Here is a 19,898-nt window from a genome sequence, read left to right on the forward strand (position 1 = left end):
TTCATGGTATGACTCATTAATTTAATGCCCCTATAATTTGCACAATTTTGTACGTCCCCCTTATTCTTATATAAGGGAATTAGAGTACTTACTCTCCATTGATCTGGCATTTTCTTTGTTTTTAATATCATGTTAAATAATTTTGTAAGCCATTCAATACCTTGTTTCCCTAAGCACTTCCATACCTCTATCGGGATATCATCTGGTCCAACGGCTTTTCCATTTTTCATTCCGTTTAAAGCTTGTTCTACTTCTGAAATTTGAATTCTACGGTAAAAATTTAAATTTCTATACTCATTTGACCTGCTTAAATTACCTAAGTTAAGTTGATCACCTACACCTTCATTAAAAAGTTGATGAAAATACCTCTTCCACCGCTCTTTTATTTCTCCATCATTTACTAATACCCTATTGCATTCATCTTTAATACATCTTATTTGGCTAATATCTTTTGTCTTCCTCTCTCTCACTTTAGCTATTTTATAAATGTCTTTTTCTCCTTCTTTTGTATCCAATTTTCGATATAACTGCTCAAAAGTTGTATTTTTAGCTTCATTCACTGCTTTTTTAGCCTCTTTCTTAGCTAATGTATATTTTTTTAAATTTTCTTCATTCTTACAAATATATAATTTCTTATAGGCTATTCGTTTTTCCTTCACTTTTTCCTGTACTTTCTCATTCCACCACCAAGATTCTTTACTTGGTGGTACATGCCCCTTTGACTCGCCGAGTATACTCTTGGCTATTATTTTCAACTTTGATACCATTTTATCCCATGTCGTAGTAGGGTCACCGTATACTTCACCTAATACTTGTCCTTCTACCTTCTCCTTAAATATGTTTTGTTTCTCATCCTTCAACTTCCACCACTTAATTCTAGGAGTAGTGGATATTTTCTTTTTATGGATATTATGCTTAAGACGTATATCCAATACTACTAACCTATGTTGGGTAGTTAAACTTTCTCCAGGAATGACCTTACAATCTTTACAAATCTTTCTATCCCTCTTCCTAACCATAAGAAAGTCAATTTGCGATTTATTATTCCCGCTTTTAAATGTGATCAAGTGTTCTTCTCTTTTCTTAAAAAACGTATTAGCTAGTATAAGATCATATGCTATCGCAAAATCCAGTATAGTTTTACCTTCCTCATTTCTTGTTCCAAACCCATAATCCCCATGCACCCTCTCATATTCCTCATTTTTCACTCCAACATGTCCATTTAGATCACCTCCTATTAAAACCATTTCATTTGATGGAATATTTTGTAATACTTCATCTAGGTCATCCCAAAACCTTGATTTGGTATTTTCATCTAATCCTGCTTGAGGTGCATATACACTAATTACATTTATAGTGTCTTTCTCCACTACTATTTTGAGAGCTATAATTCTATCCCCCTTTCTATTTACTCCTACAACTTCATCCTTTAACGAACTATCTACAATAACACCAACTCCATTTCTTGTTTTACTCTTCCCTGTGTACCATAACTTATAACCCGAGTTCTCTATTAACTTTGCCTTTTCGCCTACCCATTTTGTCTCTTGTACACACAAAATACTAATTCTTCTCCTAATCATCGTATCTACTACCTCCATTGTTTTACCAGTAAGGGTTCCTATATTCCATGTTCCAAATCTTAGACTATTAATTTTCCTATAATTTTTATTCTTACCCAACCTATGGTGTGAGAACTTTTGCTCATTTAACACTACACCCAAGTTCTCATGGAGATGTAGCGGTCCTTGCCGAGACGTTACAGTCGGACCCTGCAACGCGTTCCTTCCGGGGAACATCCTAGCATTAGCACAATAGTTTAATGGATCCATTCATGAGTGTTTGCCTTAGTTTAACGCTGGCTGGCAACCTAACGCAACCCTCCTCCTTTATCCGGGCTTGGGACCGGCAATGATAAGGTAAACTTATCACAGGCGGAGTTATCTTAGGTTTTTTTTTTTAAATTTGAGTTTCATCATACAGGAAGATATTGACATTATGAAGGAGCATAATTTTGATGCTGATCGATTCTCAATCTCTTGGACTAGAATTTTCTAGCAATGGAAGCTATAATTCCTTCGTAATAGCTTGCACATTAGCTTAACTTTTAAAATACTAATATTTTTTTTCCCTTTGATATTGTAGATGGAACCGGAGCTATTAATTGGGAAGGTGTAGATTATTATGATAGGCTAATTGATTATTTAATACTCAAAGGTAACTTGTGCTTTTTCTTCTAACTAATAAATAAACAATTTTTTTCATATTTGCATATTTGTTTTAATATTCTATTTCAATTTTCTATTAGGTATTACGCTCAATATGTCAATCTCTATCACTACGATCTTTGTGTAAGTAGTTAAGTAGAATAATTACTCATATTGTCAAAATTGACTATGCTTATTGTATATCTAAGAATTTCTAATGTAACCAACCGAAAGATGTCATAAATATTTAATTTAGTTTACGATCATTTTGTTTAGGGATGCATTTGCAGACTATATATGTTGACTTTTGCTTTGAGAGATATGGTGATAGAGTGAAAAATTTATTCACATTCAATGAGCCAAGAGTGGTGGTAGCTCTAGGTAATGATACTGGTTTTCATGCCCCTTGAAGAGCCACTGTAGCAAATTTAGAGAAAACTCAACTACGGAGCCTTATATTGTAGCTCATAATCTCATCTTATCTCATGATGCAATAGTAAATAGATATCGTGAGAAGTATCAAGTAATGCATTCTCTGTTAAAATTGATGGAATTAAAATATCTCCACGATGGTATGATATTGTCCACTTTGGGACTAAGTCCTCATGCCTTTATTCTTGGGCTCTCCCCAAAAGGTCTCATACCAGTGGAGATATTTTCTATCCTTTTAACTCCATGATCTTTTCCATGTACTTTAGATGTGGGACTATGTTTGCACCCTTGCAACCCAACATTCTCAACAAGTTTTATATATTGGTGTATTTCATTATCACATAGCAGTTAATTCAAAAAATGTCTTATCAAGTATATTAAACTCATTTAAAAATTGTAATAACATAGCTTGTATATAACAAATTAACAAAACTTATCTCATGATAGATTTTGGTATATGTACATTGTAAATGCAAATAATACTAAAAAATATTTTCTTTTCTTATTTAGAAGGAGCAACAAGGGAAAATTGGAATTCCTCTACATTTTATTTGGTACGAGCCTCACATTTACTCTGACAAAGATAAAATTGCTACTCAAAGAGCTATAGATTTTCACATCGGATGGTAATTATAGATGCAAGTTTGGTTTTCAAAACCTAACTATTACTATGGTTACCTTTTCCGACCTAATTTAATTTACCTTTTTTCAAATTCATTCACCCTCTAACATATGAATGCTATCCTGAATCCATTCAAGACATAGTTAAAGAAAGACTATCAGAGTTTACTAATGATAAAAGGAGCTGGTTAAAGGTCCATATGACTATTTGGGAGTCAATCAATACACAATCTATTATGTTAAGGATAATATATGCTACAATCAATACTAAACCCATTAGTTATCAAGATGATTGGCACATTGAATTTAAATGTGAGACATATACAATCATTTCTTTCTTGACAATGTTAAACTTAATAAAATGATCTATTAGTAATATAGTTTGCTCTATTATTTTTGCAGATGATCAAAATAGTGGTCCAATTGGACCAAGGGTAAGAAATTAGCATCTTATGATTATGCTATGAAATTTTAGATTTTGACTTAATGTGGACTCATAATTGATAGAAGGTAATTGTTTATATGTCATTAGGCTCACTCGAATTGGCTCTACATAGTTCCATGGGGTTTGTACAAGACAGTGACATATGTTAATGAAAATTATGGCAACCTAATCATCTTTCTATCTGAAATGATAAATATTTGTATAATAGATTATATTTATTCTCTAAACTCAAAATTAATTGATTATAATCTTAGGTATGGATCAACTTGACAATGTCACACTTCCACGAGGCTTGCTCAGAGGCAGAGGAAGGTGATCCGTCAAAATCAGATTCATGAGGAGCAAATGGGAGTGACGTAGAGTTCAACCGGATTTAGTTCGCAGAGTGAGAGGGACGCCCAGGGATCCCCAAAAACTATCCAATGCCAAAGAGAGAGAATGACTTAACCAAGGCAGAGAACAAGAGTAGGGAAGAGAAGGCAGAGCATAGAAAGAGAGCAAGATACTCAAAGGAGACATTATTATCAAAATTACATTATTGAGTTAAAAAGAGTCATTGATGATGGTGCTTCACTGATTGGATACTTTGCATGATCTCTTCTTGATAACTTTGAATGGAGACTAAGATATTCATCAAGGTTTGGTATTGTATATGTCGACTTCAAGAATAATAAGCGCTACCCAAAAGAATCAGCTCGTAGGTTGGCTCCACCATTGCATGAAATGGCTCTGCCCTTGGGTGTTTTCCCTTTGATATGGTGCAACTGCAACAGGATATCTAAACATTCATAGTTTGAATCCTAACTACGATACATGACAAACTATTTTACTTTGTTTATTGAGTGAGAAATTATTCACACTTTTAAATTTATCTGATAGACAAACTAAGAGAAAGTTACCTGCCTCTAGGACTAGTTGAGTCCAAGCTCATATACCTGAATTATCACAAAAATAATAATTATTGATGTTTTTCTCAATTAGACGAGGATACTAGGATTTTGTACATGATTAAATTTTGTGTAAAGTCGTTAATGCAAGCTTAATTTCTTAAATAAATAAACATAGTATGAACGCATGATTCAATCAAATCAAACTTATGCGAGTTCAGAGTTAACTTTGGCAAAAAGAAAAAGGAAAAGGAAAGAAAAATAGTTAGTAGGTTCAAAAGTAACGTTAACGGAGCATATGATTCTTGATTTCTTAATTTCTATATAATAATTGAATTAATTATATACATTAAAAGGCACTTTTAGTGAAAACATATATGTTGGCATGTAATGCCAGTAGTAGGCAAAGGAAATCATATTAGCTAGTTGGTGAGATTTAGTTGCCACATCAAATAACAATACAGCTCACTTTATCTGTTTATTTGATGGATTATTTCGGTCCTTGTAATGTTTGTGGCAAGCAAATCAAAGATTAGTCAAGGATTTGGGATTTTTTAAATAATTATTTCAACTTAAAGATATGATGGATGACCTACTTGTGGGACAATATGAACACTTTATTCTTTTTGTCCTATATATATTCTTCTTGTCTTGAAGGAATAAGTAGGAATATTAGTTCATCAAATCATTTCTCAAACTTTAGAAGAAATAATGTCACTTATGCCGGGATATTGAAAGGGTTGATAGATTTGGCATTTCTTTGATTTTGGTTGATTTTGTCTAATTCAAGAGTATCCTTTAAATAATAGATCATATCTTCAAATATCCAAATTGAAAAGAAGTTTTGGATTTTATTATTGAGAATTTGACATCCATTACAAATTCCTAGTTATGTGTCAATATATAAGCCCTCTATATAAGAGTTTGTAGGGGATATGTAGAGATCGGGACGGAACTAGGAATTTCATAATAGGGGCGAAAATATGTATTTACATTGAAGGGGGTAGTCGAGTCTTCGCTCCCCATTCATCTTCATTTCTATACCTCTTGCATTAAAAAAATCGAGAGGGGCAGTTGTCATTATCGCCCCAACTTCGTCCCTTGGGTATATCTTTAAAAGTCAAGGATATTGGGATACAATCAAAGTTTCACATTGGAAATACATAAAAAAATTATGAGTTTATAAAACCATGAGAGCTTAGGTCCAAAGTGGACAATATCATACCATTATGAAGATAGATATTGGTTAATATGATTTCATTGGTACTAACAAGTGGTATCAGAGTCATGGTCTATGTAGAACCATGTGAGGACCCTCATTTTTGAGAAAAACCCCTCGGTCCACCCGACCTACTAGGACTTCTCACATGGTGTCTGGTTCTCTTGATTCAGACACGGGAGTACCCACTTCCTTTGTTTAAGGTTCAAACCACATGGTTAGATCTAGATCATGGCTCATTCGGCGGTTAGTCCGGTGAAGAGCGGCCTCACTCTGATACCACTTGTTAAAATCGATAGAATCAAAATATCTCCACAATGGCATGATATTGTCCACTTTGAGGCTAACCCTCATGGCTTTGTTCTTGGGCTCTCCCCAAAAGGTCTCATACCAATGGAGATACTTTCCATCCTTTTAAACTCATGATCTTTTCCATGTGTTTTAGATGTGGGACTATGTTTGCACCCTTGCAACCCAACACAAAGGAGGTAAGGGAGGCTCGGATCACGGAGATAATGGTAGGGGAGCTCCCAGTAAGGGGATTTCGGACCCGGACCATAGGGATAATGGTGGGGGAGGAGGGCTAACCCTCATGGCTTTGTTCTTGGGCTCTCTCAGACCATGGGGATAATGGTAGGGGAGCTCCCAGTAAGGGGATTTCGGACCCGGACCATAGGGATAATGGTGGGGGGAGGGAGGGCTCCCAGTAGAAGGAGTTCGGACCATGAAGATAATGATAGGGGAGACTCCCAGTAGGAAGAGTTTGGATCCGGACAATGAGGATAATTGTAGGGAAACTCTCAGTGGGGAAGTTCAGATCCAGACCATGAAGATAATGGTAGGGGGGCTCCCAGTGGTCCTTTATTTGAGGGAAGGATTGTTAGGATACAATTAAAGTTTCACATTGAAAATACATAGAAAAGATTATGAATTTATAAAATAGAAGATATTTCCATTGGTATAAGGTCTTTTGGATTGAAGCTAAAAAATAAAACATATGAGGATTTAGATCCAAAATGGATAATATCATATCATTATAAAGATATTTTGATTCCATAGATTAATAATGAATTTAGTGCTTAGAAGGTGGCAACGTATATATAAGATTCCTACAATTTTTTACTATCTCTAGCTATAATAGTTTAGTATATTAAAATCCATTAGCCATCATACTCACATGATATGCATTTAGTGCTTAATCCTTATGCATCTTCTCACTCTACAAATTAAATAAACTTGTACTTTGCATCATTTTAATATTTTTTAATATACCTAATATTAAAATAATACCAAATTGAACCTTTAAATAACTAACTCAATCTATCATAAACCAAATATATATAAAAGAATATACTAAATATCCGAAACTCATTCACATTAATCCAAGTATACTTGCAATTTTTATTTATGATCTAATTAATTTTAAAAATAATCTAGCTTAATCTCATAGATCGATCACTGTGTAAATTCGAGACTTGGAGATTTAGAAAGTGGAGGTCCACACAGATAGATGCCCCAACTAGCGGTTCGAGCACCACGAGAACATTACATTGTGATAATGCCCAATAGGTGTCTCCAACCGTGGCCGCCCTCGAAGTATATATCCGTCTTACTGCTGACCATCCCACCTAGCGCCGGGGAGGAGGGCACACAAATATCTATAAATATACACCACGTTGGCATATCTATCATTTCACATAAAATTTGTCGGATGTCCATTTACGAATCTAAATTTAATTGATTAACAGATTTGATAGTTATGCCCACCAAAAAAGTGGGTCGTTAATCGTCAGTGCCCCTAAAGGTCAAGAGAACTTGAAAAAATCATGTCAGAAGTGGGTCCCATAAATTTTTTTATTATTTTTTTATGTGTTATAACGGGGCAGCATTGCAGATTAATTAAAAATTCATGTATTTCATGTAATTTCATTGTATGACTTGAGTATGAAATTGATGTTCCGGGACATAGCTGAGTTGGTTATGACAGAGCAGATTTATAGAAGAAGGCAAAGATTCGAATCTCGATAAAGCCGAACAATACCCTCCTCCGTCGTAACCAACTATAGTTTCTTGATTTTAATTATTGTTAACTACGTGGAACCGCTGGGATAGTCCACCTTTTACAGAAGAGTATGAAATTAATTATTGTTATTGTAGATTGTTTATAAGAATTGTTATAAAAAGGGAACAATTCTTTTTTTTTACTAGGTCAATTTTTTCAGAATTTTTCTCTTTTATTTTATTTGCTTCACTGCTATGATCTAGAATATTAATGTATCGTACGTGTTTATTATGTTATGGAGAAGAATTCTTATTCATTGTAGGTCTTCTAATCATTATATATATATATATATATATATATATATATATATTATATATATATATATATATATATATATATATATATATTTGGCTCAGTTTTATTCTAAATTGTTATTGTTAACAATATAAGCCCAAAAAAAAATCAATAGAATAGTCATCATGTTAAATAAAGTTATTATCGATTCATAATATTTTAAATATTTTCAAGTTTTTTATAAATGTTTTTAAGTGATAAAGACTTTATATATGGGAGAGATATTCCCCCTAAGCGAAGGTCAGTACATGAAGTAGAGCCCTACCACAATTAGTACATACCTTCAAAAAATAGTCTCTTGCAATGCCATACAAATAGTTAGATGGTTCCATCATTACTTTCAATTAGAGATCGAGAAGAATAGGTCGATATCCAAAGTGTCTCTCAAGAATTATATTTATGCTAAGAGTTCTCTTTTACTGTTTTTTTTTAAATTTTCTACGACAAGAAACTTCAACTACAAGATTTGTCTCTTCGGCTAAATAATTGATAGGTATCCTCCCCAAATTGTACACTAGCAACATCTTGATCGAATTGCAATATAAACGAAAGCTCGCTTCTACCAACTCACTTTGAATTTTGAATATAAATAAAGTTATTCTAATAATTATTTTTTATATTAGAGTAAGTTTTAGTAGAATTATTATTGGGAGCCTATATCTATATAAGGCTGTCTAAATTCACACATTATAAATACTCCATGCATAAGATTAAATCATATCTCACATAGATTAAAATTTGGCTTATAATTATATGTAAGCACACCAAATATTGTTCCTAAAATACAATGATTGAACCAATTCACATAAAGATTCCATGTCAAACTATAATCCATGAAATTGTTAAAGCTACAAAGATAGCTCAATCCAAATTAAAATATCAAAGCATTTAGATTAGACTCTCTCTCTCTCTCTCTCTCTCTCTCTCTTTTTGAATTTAAGCATATTTTAAGATCTCTCAATTAGAGATGTTAGAGTTTATTCTCTACTTTAATGTTCCCCTTCAAATCCAACATCATTTGTTTAGATGTGAAGGTTTGGTTTAAGATTATGTTAAAACTTAAGAGATAATTCAATTGAACCATCACTCTAATGAGGGATAAACTTTTTAAACCCGAAATTCAAAATACACGTGTGTGTATATGCGGCGGCGGCGGCTAGGAGGGGATTATATTGAGAGGTTAATTACTAAATATTTATATGTTTATCTATTAACTAATTTTTCGATGTTAGAATTGATCCTAAAGAAATATCAATTCCTTATGAATTTATCTTAAATTCTAATCTTTTGACTCAATTTTATCCTAGTTTTTCCATGGGAGCAATCCCGTTTTCACCTTGAATTGATCAAAATACATAGAATTTTTTACTTTCATAGAGGAGTAGATCCAATAACAAGTGATCTATGACTAACCGATATTGTTCACCATCATTTAGCTATTGTTATTCTTCAGGATGTGAGATTAAAGTATACAATTTTTCTCACCGTCTCATTTCCTATCCTTTTAGCATTCCTCCCATATCTAATATCGTTTAAATGGGGTAAAAGTTTACTGTGTTAAAGTTCAAAAGGTTCAATCCAACTTAAAATTTTAAGGAAATTACGTAGAATGCCTCTTATTGTTTAAATATATTCTCAAATTACTTAATTATTGAAATATTAGTATTTCTTTTATTATAATTCATTCATCCATTAATATTGGATTCAAACCTAACATCAAATTTTGTTAATGTTATTTAAATCTAAATGAAAGAATTAATATTATTAATAATTTTAGCATACATTCTTAATAATATTTTTTATCATGTGATAATTATTTATTTAAATTTTGTGTTAAATTTTACATAATATTTTGATTAAAATGCTACGGATTAAATATGGATTCAATATTTTAAAAAAATAAATTTAATAATTTATAATCATCATCGTTGTTGGTGCAATCGACCTTTGGTTAAGATTGATCAAACTCGAGTTGATGTTTAAATGTTTGATCAAATGTTAGTTGGCACGAGACAGAAAGTTCAAGTAGCTCACAGTTAATTGAATATTTGGTGATCGAAAGTCCAACAGAAAATTAATAAGTGGAAAGACCAAGTGGATCATAGTTGATCAAACACTTGGCGGTCGGAAGTGTAACATAGAGATGACACAAGAAGAAAGTCTAAGTGGATCACAATTGACCGAACACTTGATGGTTGGAAGTCCAACAGGAAGTTGGCGTGAGGTGTGAAGTCATAGCAAGTTAAGGTTGATTGGATGTTAGAAAATGAGAAAGTCTAAGTAAATCAAGGTTGATCAAATGTTAAGCAATGGGAAGTCTCGAAAGGTCAAGGTTGATTGAATGTAAGACAAATAAAGTCCTGATAGGTTGAGGTCAACTGAAAATGCATGAGACAAGATAAGAATTCAATTTTGATAAGGCTGAAACAGGAATATTAGTCGATCAATGGAGTATATCAATCAACTAATGGTCCTAAAACTCTAAAAAAATATATAGTTGGTGTAGGATCGTGTAACACGCTAGAGGGGGGTAAATAGCGCAGTCGTCGCTTTTTCGTAAGTTCGTTCTATCAAAAAACTAAGCAGCGAAATATTAAAAAATAAGAAGGGACACACATTTTTTTACTTGGTTCCTAACCCCCCAGGGCTAGTACGTCCAAGACCTATGTACGGCAGGTGCTTGTCCACTAATGGTCTCCTTTCTGAAAGTTCGTTTGGAGGCAGAGAAATCCGTCTTACAATCCAATAAAGAATAACAAATAAGAACAGAAAGTAAGACAGTAAGAAATTAAACCAAATACTTGAGTCGCCGATCTGGAAGTCCTGAGCGCCGCGTACTCCTCCTGAATCTTCCCTGGTTGTAAGAATCTGTCCTCGTTCGCGTTCAAAATCAACACCAAAAGGAGAGGATGGCTTGTAGTTGATATCTCTGGTTGTGCACGTTCACCCTTCTTATATAGTCTTTTCCATGCGACTGGAACTCTTATCCGGTCGACTCCATGCAGACTACCGATCTACTATCTTTGCAGCTGACTCGGCGCTTCCGGTCGACTGGATTCCTCTTTCCGGTCAACTCCGTGTTGACGTAGATGATCTGGATGAGCTTCGACTTCCGCAACGTTTATCCAATTCTGAGTCGCCTGGATTCCACAATCCGATTGCCTAGACCATCCGGTCGACTAGAACTTAGGATAAGGTTGCCTGGATCCATCTGACTCAGGTTTGACCTGAGTTGACCCTAGGCTTGATTCAGCTGCCTTTGTTTGCTTCACTTATGCTTTCTCTATCTCGCTTCCAGCTCCTGGTTCCTGCAAGACAAGCATACAAACAAATCACCTAAACTTTACTCTGTCGGTCTAACTTTGAATTTCTATCAAAATCTTGGATTAGTTTGACGCCTACTGTTCCCACACTAGGAACGCGCCCTTACCCACTCCATTCAGGAGACTTTGTCAACAAGTTCTCCAGACTTGTTGGACTTCCCTCTTAGTTGTGGTCCTCGGCCCTTAGGAATTTGCTGTTAGGTCCCGATTCTCCTGACCACCTAGACTTTCACCAAGCCTCCGGTCCTCCTGACCCTACTCGTTTTGACTTTAGCCACGCTTTTCGGTCCTCCGACACTGCATGGACTTGCACCTGGTGCACTTGACTTTGCTAAGACTTCTGTCTGATCCTCCAAACTAGGACTTGTCTTTGTCTAGCCTACAACTAGGACTTTCCTTTGCCTAGCTTCACTCACTAGGATCACTTCCTTGCTCAATCTTCTAGATCAGGACTTTCACTATCTAGTCTAACCGACTAAGACTTCTCGCTAGTCATCTGGTCAATCTGACCTGACTAGACTTCTCACTCACATCCAAACATCAGGTCCTGTTTGGATCAACCCTTGGTCAAATTGACTAGACCTAGGTGTATTGTCAAATATCGAAATTCTAGGCAAGATCTAGTGCTTCTTGCACTAACAATTGCTACAATGTTGCTATAGTAACGATGGACAGTAATTGTGAATAGTAAATTACTATGATGAATTGCTATAGTACAATCGATTGATGATATTTTATAATGTACAAAAAATTCAATATCGATTGAAAAACTCGACTGATGAGTTTGATTAGTCGACTGATGACATTGTGACAACGAACAGAAAGTTCAAAAATCGATTGAAAAACTCAATTGATGACATTAATCGATTGATGATAATATCGGTTGACTGATACCAATCAGGAACCGAATAGAAGCACATTGATTCGACTGCGAGATTCGATTGATTAAATAACAGTCGATTGATGGTAATGAGCAGTCGATTGATGATAATGAACAATCGACTAATGATAAAATGGATGGAACCGTTAAGCTGATAGATTAAAGTAACATTCGAATCTATAGTAGATCAATCGACTAATAGGTAAGATCAGTTGATTGATTAGTGAAAATCAATCTCGACTTAACGGCTATAAAAGAAGGCTTTCGAGAAGATTTGGTGTCGATTCTTAGTGGTTTGAGAATGAAGTGCTGCTACATTTTCAGACTAACAAGAGGCAATTCAAAACAACAATAAGCATTAAGTAAAGTTCAATTGTACAAACGTGGTTGTTTCGATTTCTTTTGATTTCATTTGTATTTTTGTATTTGCATATGTTTGTTGCAAAAACATGTTATAAGAAATTTCTCTATCTTTGAAAGGTATTTGAGAATAAGAAAATTAGTGGCGATAGTCCACTAGGACTAAGTCTTGGACATAATCGCCTTGCGAGGCGATGAATCAAATAAAAAATTATTATTTTTGTATGTTTTCTTTTGTCTTGTATTGTTTTGTTTTCGTTATGTACTAACGACTTATAGACAAATATACAAATTCGAATCAGAACGATCAAAATTATTCACTTCCCCTTTAGTTCGTACGCGCCATATAACAATTGTTATTAATTTTGTCTCATCTTCTAATTAGATTGTTTTTATTAATTTTAATTTACTTTATATTTTATTTTTAGAAAAAGTAAACATATTCATAAAAAAAAACTAAATATAAGATAAAATTTCAATTGATCAATTCTAATATTTTTCTATTGAACAAAGTTCATGATCATTTTTAAAAATATTTTTTTAATATATTATTATTATTATTATTTTATATTTAATGCATGACATGCACAAGTTTATATTAATATGAAGTTGGTACTCGAATAATAAATTATCACAGTAAAATAGGAATTGAATCTTTAAATCATCATAGGACAGAAATTGAATAAATAAATATTTGATGTAATAGTAAATGTAGATTGAGAGGATTCTAGACCAATGGGCGAGAGTTTCAATATGTAAATAGCATTATTAGAGGGAATTTAACCTTTTCACTTTAATTGAGGATAAAGAATAGTTTGATAACATGTTATTGTTAAGATAAAATAAATAAATACATTTTTTTAATAAAGTATCGAGGGTACATTCTATTTTGTTCCCATAAACTAAAGTTTTATTTTATTTTCAAAATGTATTTTATGTAACTTTTAGGTATTTAGGAGTGAGCAAAATCTTAAAAAAATTAGAATGTTTTGATTTATTCTGTTCAATCTCAAATTTAAAATTTAGTTAAATTGATTAAACTGAATCGATTTAATATATCAGTCGAGTAATACGTTAGGATCAATCGACTATCAATGTAGGTATATGATAAAAAAAATCTCTAAACTAGTGTAATCATAAAGTCACAACTCCTTAAGATCAGTCGACTATTGAATTGATAAATTAGATAATAAATTTAGTAGTCAAGTGCCACAGTCCATATATAAATCAATTAATGATGGAGTAGTCTACTATCGATAATTTAGTTGGCTAACGAATTAATCGATTTTATATTGATTTACTTTATTCAATTTTAATAATAAACTTTAAGCGGTTCAATTTGTTCCAAAGAATTTAAATTAATTCGATTTTAATTAGTTCGGGTTAATCCAATTGATTTTAATTGAATGCTCAACTTCACCGTCTATTCAAATGATTTTAGATAAATTTCAATTTAAAAATTATAGAGGATGATTGAAGTCAATTAGAGAACTCAAGGAGGTGAATTGATTTTCTTTAAAAAAAATCATGGAAAGTAGTGTTGAAAAATATGAATTTTTGTGAGAGAAAGATTTAACAATTTTTTGTTGAAAAATATGAATTTTTGTGGAATTAAATTAGAAAATAATTCTAAATTTAACAACATATTTTATTTTAGGAAATAAAAGATTTATATTAGAAAATTCTAATTATTTTAGGAAAATAAAATTTCCTAAATTGAAATTTCCTTAAGGAATTTCTATAATTGAAAATTTTCTTAATTTAAATCATATATTTCTTAATATACAAACTATAATACGAAAAATATTTTCCACGTTCACTTACATAGCCTCACTCTGATACCACTGTTGGGATCGGCTAGGTGCGTTGCACGTTTTTATGCATATCAAAACATACACAGCGGAAGTAAAAACAGATAATAAACTAATTATTACAGCACTCACAACGCATGCATGCAATATACAACAAATTTGTATAATAGCAGAAAAATAAAATTTTTCAGAATAATAATTATTCTAGGTATACCTTATTGGGTTGCAAGGGTGCAAACATAATCCCACATCTAAAGTACATGGAAAAGATCATGAGATTAAAAGGATGGAAAGTATCTCCATTGGTTGAGGCCTTTTCGGGAGAGTCCAATAACAAAGCCATGAGGGCTTAGGTCCAAAGTGGACAATATCATACCATTATGGAGATATTTTGATTCCATCGGTTTTAACAAGTGGTATCAGAGCGAGACCGTTTTTCACCGGACTAACCGCCGGATGAGCCATGATCCAGATCTAACTATGTGGTTTGAACCTTAAAACAAAGGAAGTGGGTGCTCCCGTATCTGAATCAAGAGGACCTGGTCAGGTGAGAAGTCCTAGTAGGTCGGGTAGACCGAGGGGCAAAAAGTCCTAGTTGCGACTAGGTGAGAAGTTCTAGTAGATCGGGTGGACCGAGGGGTAAAAAGTCATAGCTGCAGCTAGGTGGGAAGTCCTAGTAGGTCGGGTGGACTGATGGGTAAAAAGTCCTAGTTGCGACTAGGTGGGAAATTCTAGTAGGTCGGATGGACCGAGGGACAAAAAATCCTAATTGTGGCTAGGTGGAAAGTCCTAGTAAGTCGGATGGACCGAGAGGCAAAAATTTCCTCAGTGATGATGGATGTTCTCAAAATCAGGATTTCGGTAACAATGGTTTCCACAACCAGTGATAACAAGCAACAGTAAATGCTTCCTCAGCCGGTCACAACAGTGAACAATGAATAGCTCCTTCACCGTCGGCAGCAAGCTTCAGGAAAATCGGTAGCAAGGAACAACAAGACTCCTTCACCGTGAGCAGCAGGGAACATCAAGGCCCCTTCACCGTGAACAGCAGGGAACAGCAAGGTTCCTTCACCGTGAGCAGCAAGGTTGTTTCCGGCGAGCAAACTCCAGCAAAGGCCGTGAACAGCAAGGTTGTTTCCGGCGAGGGAAGAACACAATCAGGAAAAAACAGATTAGAGGAGGAAGAAGAAGATGGAAACAGATTTTCCTTAGCCTCTTTACCGTCGGCATCTTCACCATTTAAAGAAGATGAAGCCGAAACCTAGCCTCAAATCTTGCCTTCTTTGCCACCCAATCAGTTAAGGAAGAAAATCCTATCTCCTTTCCATGTTTGTGCGCCGGTAAACAAGGCTCCTTGCCTTCTTTGCTTGTGGATGATGCACGGTAGGAGGCGGTGGACTTGCGTTTGTACGTGAGGAAGAAGAGAGTGAACCGGATGTTTTAGGTTTCTCTCTTGAAGCGGTTTAAACCTGGTTCAGCTTGAACCGGGTTTAATTCAGGTTTAATTTGGTTCATAAACAAATTCGTATAATTAAGCAACCAAACGAACTCCGATTTGACCCAAACAAATTTTGTTTGTTTCGTCTTCTCAAGACGAAGCCCGTCATGCCTTCCGTTTTGCCAAAATACCTTCCAAACTGAACCAAACCAAGTTGGTTCAATTTTGATTCAAAATTTATTTGTCTGGTTCACTAACCAGATTATTTCCGATTTTATTTAATCCATCTATATAAGATAGAATCCATCATTTGCCTTTGTCCGGTCTAACCGGATTTCTTCTGTTTTGAAAATCCAATTCTCAAACTCATTTTAAGTCATTCCAAACTTGTAATGCGTGTGACCCAATAGCTTTCCGGTTATGTTGGCCGTTCGAAATTAACTCTTAATTTTGAATCGATCATGAGTGGCACCTAGTAGTATATCATAATCTCCAATTGATCGAAAAATCAATAACTGATTCCAAAACAATTTCTAAACCCTTCAACAGCTTTAGTGAAACGTGTCTCGTTCCTTTCACCGTCTTATACCCGCTTAGTTCAGGACATGGTCTGTGTGTGTCAGTCCCCACTAGGCTGACTACGTCACACCTAGCCCAAGCTTACTTCCTTGTTCTGCGGATTCGAGTTACTCATACACGTGTTCAAGAATACGTGTTGCTTTGGCCAAAGACTTTCAGTAACAATCCAAACAAGCGGTCGTAGGGTATACGTCTCTTTTACAAAGAGTAGTGAATCCTCTGTGGGCTTTTCAAACACCTTCGAGACACTTCAATTTATATCCAATCATCTCGGGTCCACACCTCCTTGAAGATGCTTGCTTAAGATGTTAAAGTATAAACTTCTGCAACCAAGGTGACTTGAATACCGCAAGTCTAAGGAAACTCACACTTAAACTGCACTGAGAATTTCATTGACATACAAAAGGAACCACATAAAGTCTCACGGCAGGTCACTCCAATAAACTAACTACCTTTAACTAGCATACACGTTTAACTCTCAACATTTAATGTCTCCAGCTAGTGAGAGCTACTGCTTGGTAAACCAAGGAGTATAAACGTGCTAGTCTCAACAGAATCGATGACGTCCGCGTTCATCAATTCATCGACTAGGGATAGTTTCAATACTTTTATAATTACACATATAGAGAAACTCACAGTTTGTGATCGTATCATAAATTCTCTCATGCTATGAAATGTATTGTGGACATTCAGTGAACAAGTTTAAGATCCAATCAAACATATAAAATATGCACTTAAACAGTGAATTTATTTAATAACAAGTATAATTATAAGACGATTGCATTAGAACACCTCCCAAATATAACACTTTATAACTTAAACAAATTTTAACTTGAATATCAAAGTGATGGACTATTCGATACTAGTCTAATCCTCAAATATGTTTTAGGTCCTCCTCATTGTCTTTATTGGCTACTTTTATAGAATGTACACGTCAAATCTTTCCTCGATGGATAATTTAACCATCTACGATACGATATTTGACCGGATCAAATAGAAAATTATTCTTTAGATTCGGAGGGAGCAGAGCGATTTGCAACCAGCTTCTAAATTTTATTGTGTCGATGATAATGACATGATCATTGAGAAAGAAACAATAATAATAGACGGTGCAAGAAATGGCCCAAGACCGCGCAGCCACCGCCGCCATTTCCATTCTTGACGTCACTCATTACTTCTCCTCCCTTGGCCTATAAATGGGATAAATGGTGGCCGATGCAGAAGCCGGAACACACGATTTGCAAGCTCACCTCACTCTCACCTACTTGCGTTACCCATCCCTTGTTGTTCTCTTCCTTCCCCTTCCGCAGACGACAAAAATAATTCAGCTTTGGATTACGTATCCAGCAGAGGAAGCTCGCTCTGTTGAGATGGTGGTGGTGGTGACGCCGTCGGAGGAGGAGGAGAGAGCCGCAGGACTGATGGTGATGATCAGGGAGTACGAGGCGGAGCGCGACCGGGAAGCGGCGGAGAACTTAGAGCGGATGTGCGAGGTCGGGCCAAGCGACGGTGACAGTAGCGGCATGTCCCTCATCACCGACCTCCTCGGCGACCCTCTCTGCCGCGTCCGACACTCACCGCCCTTTCTCATGCTCGTTCGTCCTTCTTCCCCTTCTTCTTTCCCCTGTTTTGCTCGTGTTCTTGATCGAGTTGTATTGGTCTGTACAGGTGGCGGAGATTGCGATTGGGCCGGAGAGCAGAGAAATAGTTGGCGTCATCCGCGGTTGCGTCAAAATTGTAACTTGCGGAACCAAGAATCCTCGTCACGCCTCCGGCGATCTCGCCGGCGCTTCCCTTGTTCCCATTTATGCTAAGGTGGCCTACCTCCTAGGCCTCCGTGTCTCCCCCTTTCATCGGTAACACTCACGCCTGCTGATCTCGGACGTGATTTAGAGTAGTTTTGGAACTAATTGACTGTGTTGATTGATTGATCGCGATAGGCGAAAGGGGATTGGGTTGAAATTGGTGGAGAGAATGGAGGAATGGTGCAAGGAGAAAGGGGCGGAATACGCGTACATGGCGACGGAAAAGGACAACGAGGCGTCGATCCAGTTGTTCACCGGACGGTGCGGGTACTCCAAGTTCCGCACGCCGGCCATCCTCGTGCAACCCGTGTTCGCGCACCGCCTCTCCCTCCCCGGCGACTCCGTCGTCCTCCACCTTCCCACCGCCGACGCGGAAGCGCTCTATCGCCGCCGGTTCGCCGGCACCGAGTTCTTCCCTCGAGACATCGACGCCGTGATCCGTAATCCTCTTTCTCTCGGCACCTTCCTTGCCGTCCCCGGCGACTGCACTGCCGCGGCGAGGTGGCAGGGCGTGGAGGCTTTCCTCGCCGCCCCGCCGCCGTCGTGGGCGGTGGCGAGCGTGTGGAACTCCAAGGCGCTATTCCGGCTGGAGGTCCGCGGGGCTGCGAGGTGGCGGCGGGCGCTTGCGCAGGCGACCCGCACCATCGACCGGGCCCTACCCTGGCTCCGCATCCCGTCCGTGCCGGACATCTTCCGCCCCTTCGGGTTCTACCTCGTCTACGGCCTCGCTGGCGACGGCCCCGAGGCGCCATCACTGACGCGGGCGCTCTTCCATCACGCGCACAACATGGCACGCGCCGACGCCGGCTGCCGAGTGGTAGCGGCGGAGGTGGCCGCGTGCGAGCCGCTCCGCAGCGGGATCCCTCACTGGCGCCGCCTCTCCTGCGCCGAGGACCTCTGGTGCGTCAAGCGCCTCGCCGGAGAGTACGGCGACGGCGGAGCGATCGGCGACTGGACCAAAGCGCCGCCGCCGGCGTCCATCTTCGTCGACCCCCGGGAATTCTAATCCCATAACGTAACGGTGGACCCAGAACACGGGGGATATCCGTTATGTAAAGCGACACGAAACGACCTTTTACATAACGCTTTTTTTTTTCTCTCTTTAGATTACGATTGTAACGGTTGGGAAGGGGAGAGAAAGATACACATTCCATGGAAATGAAAAGAAAGAAGATCACAAAAGAAAGATTTGAAGGAAATATAACTTGTCCTTTTGTAATCTAATGTGAGGTGTTGAGGAGATGTAAGCTTCTTTTTTAGTCATCAACTTTTGATAAGGAATTTGGGCACATTATGTCTACATATCTTATGGCCTCTTTTGGATTAGGAATATAATCTCTTTGTTCCTTGTTCCCTTCTCTTTCTAGTTCCTAATGGTGTTTCTAGGTCCTTTGGAATTGAGATTGAAATTTCTACATTTGTTGTTGAGATTGATGTTGCACTCATATCTTGGGATTATTTTTTTTAAAAAAAAAAATTAATATGTTGCCTCAAATGATTTTTATACCATAGGGAAAAAAGTTGGCACCTCCTCA

The 19,898-nt window shown here is 36.6% G+C and overlaps 1 protein-coding gene and 1 pseudogene across 1 annotated transcript; both read left to right on the forward strand.

Annotated features, from left to right (window-relative positions):
* Positions 1–2,485: 2,485 nt before the first annotated feature.
* Positions 2,486–15,806, forward strand: LOC141812984 (beta-glucosidase 1-like; annotated as a pseudogene).
* Positions 15,807–17,714: 1,908 nt separating this feature from the next.
* LOC141813726 (putative N-acetyltransferase HLS1) lies at positions 17,715–19,652 on the forward strand. Its single transcript, XM_074701708.1, has 3 exons — positions 17,715–18,153; positions 18,227–18,414; positions 18,499–19,652. Exons 1-3 carry the CDS (start codon positions 17,764–17,766, stop codon positions 19,367–19,369), a joined length of 1,449 nt encoding a protein of 482 aa, XP_074557809.1. The 5' UTR covers positions 17,715–17,763; the 3' UTR covers positions 19,370–19,652.
* The last annotated feature ends 246 nt before the right edge of the window (positions 19,653–19,898 follow it).

This window comes from Curcuma longa, chromosome 20 (genome assembly GCF_044706935.1).
Source record: "Curcuma longa cultivar G26 ecotype Majalengka, Jawa Barat chromosome 20, ITB_CL_G26_1.1, whole genome shotgun sequence".
Classification (NCBI taxonomy): domain Eukaryota; kingdom Viridiplantae; phylum Streptophyta; class Magnoliopsida; order Zingiberales; family Zingiberaceae; genus Curcuma; species Curcuma longa.